This window comes from Bos indicus x Bos taurus, chromosome 7, assembly GCF_003369695.1.
Source record: "Bos indicus x Bos taurus breed Angus x Brahman F1 hybrid chromosome 7, Bos_hybrid_MaternalHap_v2.0, whole genome shotgun sequence".
NCBI classification, from domain to species: domain Eukaryota; kingdom Metazoa; phylum Chordata; class Mammalia; order Artiodactyla; family Bovidae; genus Bos; species Bos indicus x Bos taurus.
In genome coordinates this window covers 31,545,852-31,561,885 of record NC_040082.1, presented here as the reverse complement: position 1 = coordinate 31,561,885, position 16,034 = coordinate 31,545,852, and the positions used below count along the sequence as shown (strand labels likewise).

Here is a 16,034-nt window from a genome sequence, read left to right as displayed (position 1 = left end):
CCGCTGGACATTTCTAGATACGTCTGTAAAAGTCCATTAGGCAAATAATGTGTGGTAGTAAACAGAGTGGCTTGTCTTGTCTTAGCAGTGTTTAGTGATTTGGACTACATTGAGTTTATAATTGTTTTGACTCTTCTGGACATTACAGTAAATGAACCTATATACATATGTATGGACACACATGTGTATATTGATTTTAATTATGATGTCATTGTATTCATTTAACATGACAAAATTTGGATCAGTTTGACTTTAAGAATGAAGTTATAAATATTTTCTTTTTGGTATTTGTTAGATGTTTATTAGATAATTAAATCAATGCTTAATCCCCTTACCCAATTTGTAAAACTGTCTAGCAAAACAAACAAACAAAAAAACATGTCACAATTATCAGATTTGCCTGAAATTCATAGCATTTCTAATAGTCATCTTTTCAAATCTATGCTTTCACCTTTACATTAATAATATCACCAAATAGAGTTTCTGCCACTGCTGTAGAAACTGTAACAAATGCAGTCCAACCTGAAATCAATAGGAGCTGCTTTCAGCTTGGTGAAATACAAGGACAAGGTCTCTGTGCAGAAAAGAAGCCTGAGCACTGGTTTCCTACTAGAGATGAATATTTCTGTTGATACTGTCCAGAGCAGACATAGCCTGTCAATAATCAATTGATCTGAAGCCAAATGATAAAGATGACAGATGGATCTGTTCTTGTGTTCAGGTGTTGAAGAATAGGGTGTTTGTTTTGTATGTGAAAATGACCCTTATTAAAGTGATTGAACCAATGACAGATTTTGTTTGGAACATGTTTTTAAAAACCTGCCATATTTTCCGTGGGCTGAAAATACTTATACTTGTGTAGTGTATTGGCAGGTCACGCACCACACAGGTAACTATAGAACTGATGATACCTCTCCACTGCCTGTGTGTGTCTGTGTTAGTCGCTTAGTCGGGTTCTACTTTTTGCGACCACATAGACTGTAGCCCACCAGGCTTCTCTGTCCATGGGATTTTCCAGGCAAGAATACTGGAGCGGGCTGCCATTCGCTTCTCCAGGGGGCTTTCCCAGCACAGGATTCGAATCTGGGTCTCCTGCATTGTAGGCAGACTCTTTACAATCTGAGCCCACCAGGGAAGCCCCATTACCTGGTGTTGTGCTAATTTGGTATGAATCTGGGCTTGTGAATGTAGGAAATGTGTGTAAAACTTAAACCACAAACTAGTGTAAACTTGATTATACATTTGAATTTGTAGGCATTTTAATTATAAGGAAAATTCTGTATTGTAGTTTAAAAATCTCTTATTTTTCTGTGAAAAAATATCTTCTGATTCTGTCTTTGGCTTATCAGAGTAAAGCATTCTTGTGGGTATGTGCTAAGTCGCTTCAGTCCTGTCTGACCCTTGCAACCCTAGAGACAGTAGCCAGCAGACTCCTCTGTCCATGGGATTCTTCAGGCAAGAATACTGCAGTGGGTTGCCATTCCCTCCTCCAGGGAATCTTCCTGACTCAGGAATTGAACCTGCATCTCTTATGTCTCCTGCATTGGCAGGAGGGATCTTTACCTCTAGCGCCACTTGGGAAGCCCAAAGCATTCATATTCACTGTCAATTGATCTGTCATGATGTTCACACGACTTCTGTGTTATCTTTTTTCCACTGTTGTTATTTACTACTAGCTGTGTGACCTTGTACAAGTTGCTTAACTTCTCAGTTCCGTAATGGCCTTGTTTGAAAAACTGGAAGAAATTAGAACCTTATTTGCCTATTTGCCTGTAGGTACAAATGAATTATTACATTTAAAGTAAATGTAAGAGTGTGGACCACATAAAAAGTGCTGAATACGTACAATCTACATTTATTAAATATTTCAACTCTGCCCCATGAAAGTGTAAAAGTCATACATATTATCTTATAATCTTTCATAAAGATTATAATGCCTAATTATATCATAACCACCTTGATAGTCAAGTTTTTATTATATATCTTCTCTGATATTGCTGTTGAAGTGGTAAAGACATAATCAGTTGTGTGATGGGGTCCATTTTGTGGATCCACATTAAGTATTCACTAGAATGTACATAGATTTTGCTGTCAAGAGAACCAGTATAAGCTATGAAACAAAACAGACAAACAAAAATTCACTTATTCAGGGATCTGCCCTGTTGTGACATGTAATAATATATAATAATATAGTATGTATTTTTAGTACATATAATTGATAGTACTATTATTCTTTACTGAGCAAAATTTTCCAAACTATGTTTTGTGAGATACTATGTCCAAAAGATATTAAGAATCCCCTTCCCCACCCAATTCTATGGTCAAATAATACTGAGAGTATAGATTAAAGAATCAAGCTCCTGAGAATTCTCAGAACTTTTCATGTGGTAATGTGCATGAAGATCATTCAAAAAGGGGAGGTGGCAGTTTTCAGACTTTCCGTGAACCCTTTCTTGAAGGAAATCTTTAGAGCATCTTTCAGATTTGGGAATTGCTGCTCTAAATCTGGGACTGGACCCGGAGGCCTAATATAGTTCTTTCCCAGTGATGCCACAGGGCTGAGATAGTTTACACACCATGAGGATTCCCCAATTAAGTACTGACATGTGAGAATGACTTCCAAAAAAAATAAAATCAGATCAAGCCAACTTAAGGACATCCCTGTATTTCTGTCTCTGCCATTCATTTGTGTGTAAGCACACTCACTCACGGAGAAGGCAATGGCACCCCACGAAAATCTCATGGATGGAGGAGCCTGGTGGCTGCAGTCCATGGGGTCGCTACAAGTCGGACATGACTGAGCGGCTTCACTTTCACTTTTCACTTTCATGCATTGGAGGAGGAAATGGCAACCCACTCCAGAATTCTTGCCTGGAGAATCCCAGGGATGGAGGAGCCTGGTGGGCTGCAGTCCATGGGGTCTCACAGAGTCGGACACGACTGAAGTGACTTAGCAGCAGCAGCAGCAGCACAGTCACTCAAGCAAAAAAGCAGGAATCCCAGGGAAACTGACAGGGAGTTTGCTGCACGTGTGTGGTCATGCAGCATGCGTGGAAAATGACATGATGTCTCAGCATCCCTGAACGTGTTGGCTTAGGCTCTTACCTTTCCTCTAAATGATTCCCTGGGCCCCATAATTTACTAACTGCTTCTGTTGTCACTCTTGAGTTGTCTGGGTATAGCTAAAGCAAAGCACTTTAATTTTATGACTTTCAGATGTCTTGTTAGTGGGCAAATGAAGTGACGGGACAAGTGCGTTTTGTCTAGTTGCTAAGGAATAAAAATAACAAGTGCCTTTATTACTTTGCTGACAATCTATTTATAAATTTCTGAAGGAGGTGCCTGCAGAGGAAAATGTGCATGTGTTTTGGACATACCTGAGATTTCTCAAATGAAATGATTTATTGATGGCCCCTGCTTTACGCAACTTTGGTAGCGTGCACAAATATTGTTCCTACATTCAAGGTAGGCTTCAGGCTTGGTTCTTTAATGGCCTGGCCATTACAGAAATGACGTATGGGGATGGCTGTTTTGTTCTTCTCCTTTAGGCCCTTACAAATACTGAATTACATTCAGGCTTTCCAAATAGCATAGTGTTACCATCTTCACCACATAAGAAGCAAACTTTTTCTTTATTCCTTCCTTCCTATCTATAATGTTTACAGTGTTTTTTTTTTTTTTTTTAGTTAGTATAATAGAAATTAATCCATGAAGTCATTCTTTGAAAACTGAATGTTTTCTTGATTTTCATTTGTCCCTGCTCCTCTTGTACTTTCCTGGTAGCTCAGATGGTAAAGAATCTACCTGCAATGCAGGAGACTCAGGTTCAATGCCTGGGTCAGGGAGATCTTCTGTAGAAGGGAATGGCTGTCTACTCTAGTATTCATGCCTGGAGAAATCCCATGGACAGAGGAGCCTGGCGGGCTACAGTTCATGAGTTCACGAAGAGTTGGATTTTGCTTCTCCTAATATCAAACTCTTTTATTAAAATGAATTTTTACTGCAATATCGTTACTTTGCAATGTTGTGTTAGTTTCTGCTGTACATGAAAGTGAACTAGCTATATGTTTACATATGTTGTTGCTATTTAATCACTGAGTGGTGTCCTACACTTTGAGGACCCCACAGACTGTAGCCCACCAGACAGGCTTCTTAGTGGGATCTCCCAGATAAGAATACTGAAGTGGGTTGCCATTTCCTTCTCCAGGGGATCTTCTGGACCCAGGGATCGAACCTGCATCTCCTGCATTGGCAGGCAGGTTCTTTACCATTGAGCCACCACAGAAGCCCCATGTTTACATATATCCCCTGTTTTTTGGATTTCCTCCCCATTTAGGTCACTGCAGAGCCCTGAGTAGTGTTCCCTCTGCTACACAGTAGGTTCTCATTAGTTATCTGTTTTATATATAGAATCAGTAGTGTATATATGTCAACCCCAATCTCCCAATTCCTCCCACCACTCCCAGCCCCTACATCAAGCTGCTTTTGAACTACAACTCAGAAAGCAGCTCTTCTCATGTGAACCTTTCATTTATTTCATCACCAGAAGTTGGGCCCCCCACTGCTGGGAAGGGCGGATGGCACGAAAAGCATTGTGGGTCCTGACATGGAAATAAGCAGTTCCAGCCACGTTGCTCTCACCTGCTGAGAATCTCAGAGAGAGCAAAAACAGCTTTCCTGGTTATGCACCTGGTCTTAGCAAGCCCTTACCTAGAATAAAATGATAGTTGAAAAAATTGCCTGGACTATGAGAATTTTGAGTCCAAATGGCTAGACTTTGCACCTGTTGCTGTCTCTGTCATATTTAAGTCGCATGTTGGTTGTATTTTAAGAGTGTTTAAAACTGAAGGGAAAGTTGAGGAAATGGTAAAATATGGTGACCTGTGGTTTATATGTGAATGCTATGGTATTCGGAGAAGGCAATGGCACCCCACTCCAGTACTCTTGCCTGGGAAACCCCATGGACGGAGGAGCCTGGTAGGCTACAGGAGCCAGGTAGGCTACACGACGCTCAGTTGTGTCCACTAATAGTCAGACACGACTGAGTGACTTCACTTTCACTTTTCACTTTCATGCATTGGAGAAGGAAATGGCAACCCACTCCAGTGTTCTTGCCTGGAGAATCCCAGGGACGGGGGAGCCTGGTGGGCTGCCGTCTATGGGGTCTCACAGAGTCAGACACGACTGACGCGACTTAGCAGCAGCAGCTATGATATGACCAACTTTTGAAACCCACATTTTTTAAATGAACTAAATTGCTATTTGTTTTCATGCAGGTGTGACTCGTAATATCCCAGCATCCTGAGTTAATACAGCAATTTTGTAGGCTCACATACCATTGATAATGCTGTAATAAGTTGGCAATCTGTTATAGTGGAGAAAATATCTTATATAGTCACGTCTGTGCTTCCATTTACTTTATACAAAGAAAGACTTCCATCCTGCTATTGTTCTCCAGTATATAGGTTTCAAAAGGCCTCTCTTCCCTTGAAGACAAAAAGCTACCACATGATTTCAAGATAGAGTAAATAAAAGTGGAATGAGGGGTGTTTTTTTTAATTGAAAAGTACCTCGTATATTTTATTTATTTTTTACTGGAGTATAGTTGCTTTACAATGTCCTGTTAGTTTCTTTCTTTTTTTTTTTTAACTTTATTTTATTTTTAAACTTTACATAATTGTATTAGTTTTGCTAAATATCAAAATGAATCCGCCACAGGTATACATGTGTTCCCCATCCTGAACCCTCCTCCCTCCTCCCTCCCCATACCATCCCTCTGGGTCGTCCCAGTGCACTAGCCCCAAGCATCCAGTATCGTGCATCGAACCTGGACTGGCAACTCGTTTCTTACATGATATTTTACATGTTTCAATGTTATTCTCCCAAATCTTCCCACCCTCTCCCTCTCCCACAGAGTCCATAAGACTGTTCTATATAACAGTGTCTCTTTTGCTGTCTCGTACACAGGGTTATTGTTACCATCTTTCTAAATTCCATATATATGCGTTAGTATACTGTATTTATGTTTTTCCTTCTGGCTTACTTCACTCTGTATAATAGGCTCCAGTTTCATCCACCTCATTAGAACTGATTCAAATGTATTCTTTTTAATGCCTGAGTAATACTCCATTGTGTATATGTACCACTTCTTTCTTATCCATTCATCTGCTGATGGACATCTAGGTTGCTTCCATGTCCTGGCTATTATAAACAGTGCTGCAGTGAACATTGGGGTACACATGTCTCTTTCCCTTCTGGTTTCCTCAGTGTGTATGCCCAGCAGTGGGATTGCTGGATCATAAGGCTGTTAGTTTCTACTGTACAGCAAAGTGAATCAGCTGTACATGTACATATCCCCTCTTTTTTGGTTTTCCTTGCCACTTAGGTCACCACAGAGCATTGAGTAGAGGTCCCTGTGCTGGACAGTAGATTCTCATTAGTTATCTGCTTTATACATAGTAGTGTATATATATTAATCCCAGCGTCCCGATCCATACCATCCCTCCACTTCCCTCCTTGGTATCCACACATTTGTTCTCTACATCGTGTCTCTCTTTCTGCTTTGCAGAAAAGTTCATCTGTACCATTTTTCAAGATTCCACATATATGTGTTAATATATAATATTTGTTTTTCTCATTCTGTCACTCTGTATGACAGTCTCTAGGTCCGTCTGTGTCTCTGCAAATGGCACAATCTCCCTCTTTTTTATGGCTGAGTAATACTTCATTGTATATATGTACCATATCTTCTCTATCTGTTCCTCTGTCGATGGGCATTTAGGCTGGAAAAGCCCTTCATTTAGAATGAACTCCTTTCCTACTTACCAGGTAATGATTTATATTTTTCATAGAGTACTAAAATATGAAACATCCCAACTACTACCAAATTTTTAAATAATGAAGGTATGAAAATAGTTTATACATAAATAACCAAAGATAATAAAGGAATGTGGAAAAAATCCACAGGTGAGTGATCTTTTGCAGTCAGTAAGGACTTTTAGACTTGTATTTTGCCTTCTGATGTCTGGTTTGGAAAAAAGCAATTTAGGGAGGGAGATATTTATATATTTATATGACCACAAAGGGCTGTAATTGTTAATTACTTATTATCATATTAAAGCCCATCATCTGTATTATAGAATTAATACTTAGAAATTAAGAAAAGGATTATAAAATTAATTGTCCAATTGGTTTGGAAGGTAAGATTTTTATAAACCTAACTAAAAGTTTTATCAACAGGAATACCTTCCTGTTGCTCATTTAATTAATAGCTTTGTCTTACAATATCAAGATATGGGGGCTGCTAAGTGACATATAAATTAATTGAACTCTGTAATGAAATAACAGTTTAATTAGTCATTTATGATGTACTGATATAATCAGAAAGGAGAGAAAATTCAGCAGAAAAACACCACATTATCATTATTCTCATTTTCTATTTTTTTCCCTATCACAGGACAAATCAAAGTCATTTTGTTCAAGTCTTTTTTGACTTTGAAATTCGTGCCATTGCTTTACTGAAATAACAGATATGTAAAATGTATTACTTATTTGCTCTTAATTTCTTCCTCATGTGTTAATCATTTTATTCTAAAATAAAACACAGACACAGATGGAATGAAACAAATATAGAACTTAGGAAGTTACTATAAGGCAGTATCATCGTAACTCCAATACTTTGGCCACCTGATGTGAAGAACTGACTCATTGGCAAAGACCCTGATGCTGGGAAAGATTGAAGGCGGGAGGAGAAGGGGACGACAGAGGATGAGATGGTTGAATGGCATCACCAACTTGATGGACATGAGTTTGAGCAAGGTCTGGGAGTTGGTGATGCACAGGGAAGCCAGGTGTGCTGTAGTCCATGGGGTCACAAAGAGTCAGACATGACTGAGCAACTGAACTGAACTGATCATTGTAACTACCACTCAAGCCAAGACATAGAACTTTGTCAGTGCATGTCACCCCTACCCATAAGTCCTGTGCATGTCACATTCATCATAAACCCCTGCCATCGCTCAAAATCTGATCTAATTTTATATTATCACTTTTTAATGTTTACTTATCACCAGGGATGTAAATATTCATAGATGTCATTTTGGGGGACTATTTTTAAGTCCATTTTAGTCCACAATTTCCCCTTGCATCCTTTAACTGCCCTTGCAATAAATGGCCATTTATTTGTTTTTAAAGCAAGGATTCTGACTTTATAAAAGGCAAACTATCCAAATAGCCAGCATCAGAAATTTCTAGAAGGTGCTTTGTAAGTGTTCAGTGAATTTCTGGTCTTTCTGCTACCCATCTTGCAGTTCTACTCGGATAGTCAAGCCCATCTGAACCCAAGTATTGCCACGGTGACACTGTGCCCAGTGATGGAATTCTGAATTATACGAAAGGTTGGTGCTGCTCTGTCCATCTATTTCTGCAGAGGGAAGATAGACAAGGGAAGGCTTTCTCTCTGCAAATACTCATGGTGTGACCCATTTGAGATACAAAAAGTCTCAAGAGGTTATAATTCAGAAAGCTGGATGAAATGTACAAGATTGGGAGGGAGAAGGCCAGTGCAGACTGACGGCATTCTCTTGATGGGCAGGTGCCATGTCTCAGGAAAGAAAGGAAAGCAGGAAGTGCTATTTTGGCACCTTCTCGGTGCCACACTCTTGTGCAGGTTTTAAATATTTTCTACAATATCAGTGAAGAGTTAACACCTTAATTTTGCAGGTGAAGAATCTGAAATTTTTTCTCACCAAGAAATAACCTTCTAACTGATCTAGTTCCTGTGTATGATCTTTTTAGAAAACTTAAGTCTGGTAATGCCACTCTAGCATCCTTTGCACTTAGAAGGAAGCCCAGACTCCTTCTTGGAAGTGTTGGTCAACAGAGCCAAGGATTGACCCCCTTGCATGTTGTCTTGTTTTGGATCATCCCCCCTGCCCACTCCCAATCACTGAGCTCCAGCCATATTGAAGCTACTGCTTAGGTCTATCAAACTCATCCAGTACATTGCAGGAGGCTATAGCTTAGCCATGTTTAAATTGGTTTGGGGACCTTTTTATTTGCCTTTTCCTCTTTCTGGAATATTTTACTGGCACATTTTGTTTAGCTTGATCTTACATCTTATTCAGACCTCAACTTAATTGTTACTTCCTCAGGAGAACTTGCCTGCCCATTCCATCTACATTAGCTTTTCCCTGTAGTAATTATCTCCTTCACTTACTCTTTTTCCTTTCCGGCACTTACCAACACTCTAACTATACATGTATTTGTTTATTGTCTGTCTTCCATCTGACCCTGAGTGTGGGGTATGTCTGTTTTGTTTTCTGTGTCTAGTTATCCCAGGGCCTGGAACACCACAGACGCTCAATAAATATTGGTTGGAATGCAAACTTGAAAGGAGGCTCAGAGACATGAAGAAACTTCTCCAAAGTCACACAGCTAGCAAGTATCAAAGCTAGAAATTTAAAAATACATCATAAAACCCATGCATTTTCAACCCTAATTGACTTTTCTAAACTGTGTTCCTTGGACAGTAGTGTCCTGATATATCTTAGTAGATGTTCCAAGAATTTTTTAAAAATCTTGATCAAATAAATCATGGATATTATACAATTATTGAAAGAAAATTGAACATCCTTCGTATGGGACATGTGAGAGACTTTAATATGCAGATATGCACTGTGACTCTCTAAGAAACTGTTACAGTATGCAGCATTCTTATTAGTGTTTGACCATGATTTACTTCTTTCCGTTAAACTCATATCTTGTGGGACACCAGCATTCAGCAGGAGCCAGGGTGTGAATGACTCCATGACACCCTGCTTCTCTTAGGAAGTGAGTAAGCAGAGATTTCTATCGGTGAATTGTCTTAGTATTCATGTATATGTGTACACACGTGTATATTTGTACATATTTAAGTTTTATGCTTTCTGTCCTATTTCCTGCTAAAAATATTGGGGAGATTTAGCTTAAGAAAGCAAAAATAGAAATGAAAGAAAGTAAACTGGGGGCCGGCCAAGCGGTGTCAGCCGTGGAGGGCGCCCTGCCTTCGCCACCCGGAGCTGGCCCGGCTCCGGCGCCCAGACCGCGCATTTGCAGGCGCAGCGTCTTCGCCGGGGAATACCGCTTCCGCTTTCCGGGTGTGGCCGCGAGTCGGGTTGCTCTGCTGTGTTCCATCTCCTCCTAAAAATGCATCCTGACTTATCTCCACACTTGCACACTGAAGAATGCAACGTCTTGATTAACTTGCTTAAGGAATGTCACAAAAATCACAGCATTCTGAAATTTTTTGGTCATTGCAATGATCTTGATCGGGAGATGAGAAAATGCTTGAAGAATGAGTACATGGAAAAGAGGAACAAGAGCAGGGAGCTTGGCAACGCAATGCGAAAGAGACTTTTTAATCCTCCAGAGGAATCTGAAAACTAGATCTTATTTTCACTGGATGCCTTGCCTGAGAGAAGACCCAAAGACTCTTGGTTGGTAACTGAAGGAATCCTGTTGCATTTGGTCTCTAAAATCTTTTGCATGGAAAGTGACCCATGAGAAATCAAGCCTTGGAGAAGTATGGAAACCCTGGATCTGGAATGTTTGTTAGGCAGAGCTGTTTGTACCCTCCCTCCTCTACTAACGCATCTGAGACTTCTGTTTCTTCCCTTTGCCTATGACCTGTTAACATTTGAGTACCTTAACCTTCAATAAAACTATTGATTCTGATTAAAAAAAAAAAAAAAAGAAAGTAAACTGGTGTGTAATTTGGATTATTGTAAAGAAGATATGAGAGATGTATTTAAAGAAATAACTGATTAGAAAATACAAACTAAAGAAAGTGACGTGGCTGGGAACTTAAACTGATAAGCATTCTTCCCCCACTTCAGCATGCTATTAAACGTGACTGATCTTAAATGCTGACTTCCCTTAATGGAGAAACTATGAAATTACAAAATAACAAATGTAATCACACCTTAATCTTGTTAAATTGAAACACTGTAATCTACATTCAAATTTCACATATGGTCAATCTTGCAAGAGCTGGTTGGATGAGCCAAAGCACTATTTGGAATTTTAAATAGAGTTTTTCCTACCTCTTCAAAGCCCATTTACTTCTGTATGAGAAATATTTCTCTGGGACTGGAGTAGGGAACCCCAAGCCAAAGAACAAAGCAAATAATTTTCTTTTTTTTTTTGTAATTGAAAGGAAAAAAAAATAAGTTGATTTCCAAAAGTCTGACACTCATGACCAGTTCTATCATAAAGAAAGCAAAGTGCATTTCAGAAGAGGGTTGAAATTATGTGAGGAGAATACAAGTTTCAGCTGTATCTTGCCAATGCTGTATTACAGTCTGTTGACAGATGTGATTTTTAAAATAACTAAAGCATTGTTATCTATTGCTGGCTGAGTGTGTATGTTAATTGAATTAGGTGCAATGTGATAGGAAGCTCTTGACTTGTCTTGGAATACGCATTAGTGGGGAGCTTCAAGGAAGAGGCATGCTCATTTGATTTGCAAAATATAGTAACCGTTTAATCAGTGGTTAGCTGAGCAAAGAAGAGAAGCTAAAAGCAAGGAGAAAAGGAAAGATATACCCATTTGAATGCAGAGTTCCAAAAAATAGCAAAGGGAGATAAGAAAGCCTTCCTCAGCAATCAATGCAAAGAAACAGAGGACAACAACAGAATGGGAAAGACTAGAGATCTCTTCAAGAAAATTAGAGATACCAAAGCAAGGGAACATTTCATGCAAAGATGGGCACAATAAAGAACAGAAATGGTATGGACCTAACAGAAGCTAAAGATATTAAGAAGAGTTGGGCAAGAATACAAAGAAGAACAATACAAAAAAAGATCTTCATGACCCAGATAACCACGATGCTATGATCACTCACCTAGAGCCAGACATCCTGGAGTGCGAAGTCAAGTGGGCCTTTGGAAGTATCACTATGAACAAAGCTAGTGGAGGTGATGGAATTCCAGTTGAGCTATTTCAAATCCTAAAAGATGATGCTGTGAAAGTCCTACACTCAATATGCCAGCAAATTTGGAAAACTCAGCAGTGGTCACAGGACTGGAAAAGGTCAGTTTTCATTCCCATCCCAAAGAACCGGCAATGCCAAAGAATGTTCAAACTACCGCACAATTGCACTCATCTCACAGGCTAGCAAATAATGCTCAAAATTCTCCAAGCCAGTCTTAACCAGTATATGAACTGTGAAATTCCAGATGTTCAAGCTGGACTTAGAAAAGCCAGAGGAACCAGAGATCATGCCAACATCCAATGGATTATCGAAAAAGCAAGAGAATTCCATAAAAACATCTACTTCTGCTTTACTGATATGCCAAAGCCTCTGACTGTGTGGATCACAATAAACTGTGGATAATTCTTCAAGAATTGGGAATACCAGACCACCTGAGCTGCCTCCTGAGAAATCTGTATGCAAGTCAAGAAGCAACAGTTAGAACTGAACCTGGAACAAGAGACTGGTTCCAAATTGGGAAAGGAGTACATCAAGGCTGTGTATTGTCACCCTGCTTGTTTAACTTCTATGCAGAATACATCATGAGAAATGCTGGACTGAATGAAGCACAAGCTGGAATCAAGATTGCTGGGAGAAATATCAATAACCTCAGATATGCAGATGACACCACCCTTATGGCAGAAAGCAAAGAAGATCTAAAGAACCTCTTGATGAAAGTGAAAGAGGAAAGTGAAAAAGTTGGCTTAAAGCTCAACATTCAGAAAACGAAGATCAGGGCATCCGGTCCCATCACCTCATGGCGAATAGATGGGGAAACCATAGGAACAGTGAGATACTTTTTTTGGGGGGGCTCCAAAATCACTGCAGATGGTGACTGCAGCCATGAAATTAAAAGATGCTTGCTCCTTGGAAGAAAAGCTATGACCAACCTAAATAGCATATTAAAAAGCAGAGACATCACTTTGCCAACAAAGGTCTGTCTAGTCAAAGCTATGGTTTTTCGAGTAGTTATATATGGATGTGAGAGTTGGACTGTAAAGAAAGCTGAGTGCCGAAGAATTGATGCTTTTGAACTGTGGTGTTGGAGAAGACTCTTGAGAGTCCCTTGGACTGCAAGGAGATCTAACCAGTCAATCCTAAAGGAAATCAGCCCTGAATATTCATTGGAAGGACTGGTGCTGAAGCTGAAACTCCAGTATTTTGGCCACCTGATGTGAAGAACTGACTCATTGGAAAAGACCCTGATGCTGGGAAAGATTGAAGGTGAGAGGAGAAGGGGATGACAGAGGATGAGATAGTTGGATGGTATCACCAACTAGATGGACATGAGTTTGAGCAGGCAGGGAGTTGGTGATAGAGAAGGCAATAGCAACCCACTCCAGTACTCTGACAAATCCCATGGACAGAGGAGCTTGGTAGGTTGCAGTCCATGGGCTCGCTAGGAGTCAGACACGACTGAATAACTTCACTTTCATTCATTGGAGAAGGAAATGGCAGCCCACTCCAGTGTTCTTGCCTGGAGGATCCCAGGGACGGGGGAGCCTGGTGGGCTGCCGTTTGTGGGTTCGCACAGAGTCAGACACGACTGAAGTGACTTAGCAGGGAAGGCTGGTGTGCTTCAGTCCATGGGGTCACAAAGAGTTGGACAGGACATGACTGAGTGACTAAACTAACCAAATTAAACTTTCCTGTTGCCCTTGTCAATGTGAATACATTCACCTCTTAGTTGCAGTGAAAGGTTACTGGATCTGTGCATGACTTAAAAAAAAAGAAAAAGAAATTCTGGAAAGAGAAATCTTGAGGATCATAAAATGGAGGAAAAAAAGATCAGTCATTTGTGAACTTTCTGGACTTTTTCTTTTCCGTCTGTTACATGCCACTGTATTGGGTTTTGGCACTTTCACCAGCAACTTGGAAGTTCTTTTAAATCAGCTTTTTCATGGGGATTTCTGATTATGGTAACCACAGGCTATGCTCCTGATGATATCTCCAACTCCAGCATCACAGGGAAGATTTGGCTGTTTCATTCATTCCCATCACTGTTGCCTCCCAGCAAATCTTTTGTCTCTGGATTATTTTACTGTATCTATAAGAAAACAAAACAAAGCTGTGTTGAAGGTTTCAGTAGACACAGCCTCCATAGTCAAGTCCTCTGGAGACCTGGAGGGAAAGAAAGCTGAGACAGTGGTATGGTACCCAAATCCTCTGTAAATGGATGCTCATATCCTAGCCTTCCACCTACTGAGAACTTCCAGGCACTCTCTGCAATTGTGCATCCAGGGCCCTTTGTTTAGGGTACTAGTGTGATTGCATTGAAAGTGCTAGAGAAAGTAAACCTTTTTTTCCAAATTAGAAAACTAGTCATGCATACATGCTCAGTTGTGTCCAACTCTGTAGCCTGCCAAGCTCCTCTGTCCATGGGATTTCCCAGGCACGAATGCTGGAGTGGGTTGCCATTTCCTACTCCAGAGAATCTTCTCAACCCAGGAATCGAACCCATGTCTCTTGCATTGGCAGGTGAATTCTTTACTACCGCACTACCTGAGAAGCTCTAGAAGACTATGCATACTACCTGGCAAATATTCCAGCTTAAGATAAGAACCTCTCTCATCTCAGTAGTGAAAGGGTCAGGATGGGAATAAAAAGGCAGGGAACCAGCAGCCACCAAAATGAGATCTGGAAGATGTCTTTCTCCATCCAGGGGTAGATTCCTGTGTGGCTCCAGGTGAGACACTTCAGCTCTCAGACTCTGAATTTTTTTTCTCTTCCATCAAATGGAATTGTTGGGACTTCAAATTTTATTATAAAAGTTGCTTAGAGATCATATGTATTTCTATGATGTATCTTTACTAGAGATGTTAAAGGCATGTAGCCACATATGGAATATTTTACTCCATTTTTTAATTGAATGAATGTGCTCTAATATTCTTCCTATTATGCTTCAAGGCTAAAATATCCTATTGCTTCTGAGCTTACACAAGCTGACCTCATTTACTATGGGAACATTTTCAGTATTTAGGAATATGAGGGTAAGCACCATAGAAAGAATAATTCAATCTAGATGTGAGAGACTCTTTTTTAAAGCTTCATTAACTGATAATTATTTGAGCACAAAACAATACCCATACTGTTTGATAAATGAATATTAGCCACATGTCATGCTGATAAAAGTCATGAGCAGAACTAGACCCTTCTGTATTTACGGGGGGGTGGGGAGATTTTGTTATTTTGATGCTAATGGATTATGTTCATTTTGGGTAGATAGATATCTCGAATGACTCAGCAGGGTTGACTTAAATTAGATTTGTCCATTTATACTTTGCTTATTAGTGTGCCCCAGATATCTGATACCAGTCTTATATTACAGTCTGTGCTTCATTGAATTTTATCTATCAAGACCTAAAGATTTCTATGATAGTAATTGTGATTGATCATAAAAATTATGATTATGTTTTTATTTGAAAGGGCAGCATTGTGGGTTTCCCCCCAAATGCATTCTCAGAATCAGTAATTTTAAATAGCTGATTAAAATCTCTTTACAATGTGTGCTCTTTTGGAGTCTAAAGATATTAGTTCTTTGTAGATATTAACTTCTTATAATGAAGAGTTATATTAGTCTGGGTAGGCTAACAGCTATAACAAGTAACTTCCAAATTTCAGTGGCTTAACATCATAAGAGTTTATTTTTCACCTACATCACACAGTCCATTGTAGGTTGGTGGGAGCAGGAAGTAGAGAAGGGATGGGAGGAGATGAACTCTGCCCATCACAGGTGGCATTCAAGGTCCCAGGCCCCTTCTGTATTGTGGCTCCAATCTTTTGGGGTCTTCTCTGTTTGGTGAGTCACTGAGAAAAAAGAGGGAGGATTATAAATGGGAGATTTTCCTTAATTGGTTCTGCTCAGCATTGGGGGCCTCATTTCTACTTGGGCTCCATTGGCTGGATCTCTGACATGAACTTAAAGAGAGGCAGAGAATGTAATCTGGCTGAGTGATCACAAAGAAGAAAAGACACAGATACCAATGAGCATTAATTATCCTTTCCAAGAGACCTACATGACAA

At 39.8% G+C, this 16,034-nt stretch overlaps 2 protein-coding genes across 8 annotated transcripts in view; both read left to right on the top strand.

Moving 5' to 3' along the window:
• TENM2 (teneurin transmembrane protein 2) overlaps positions 1–16,034 on the top strand; it is a 1,394,962-nt gene that overhangs the window by 192,037 nt on the left and 1,186,891 nt on the right. The window lies entirely within an intron of this gene.
• Positions 10,030–10,714, top strand: LOC113895060 (COX assembly mitochondrial protein 2 homolog). The gene has a single exon (XM_027545741.1). It carries the CDS (start codon positions 10,186–10,188, stop codon positions 10,423–10,425), a length of 240 nt encoding a protein of 79 aa, XP_027401542.1. The 5' UTR covers positions 10,030–10,185; the 3' UTR covers positions 10,426–10,714.

Bases quoted from the DNA above. Each gene is read 5' to 3' on its own strand.
- LOC113895060 (XM_027545741.1), top strand. From the start codon at position 10,186: ATGCATCCTGACTTATCTCCACACTTGCACACTGAAGAATGCAACGTC.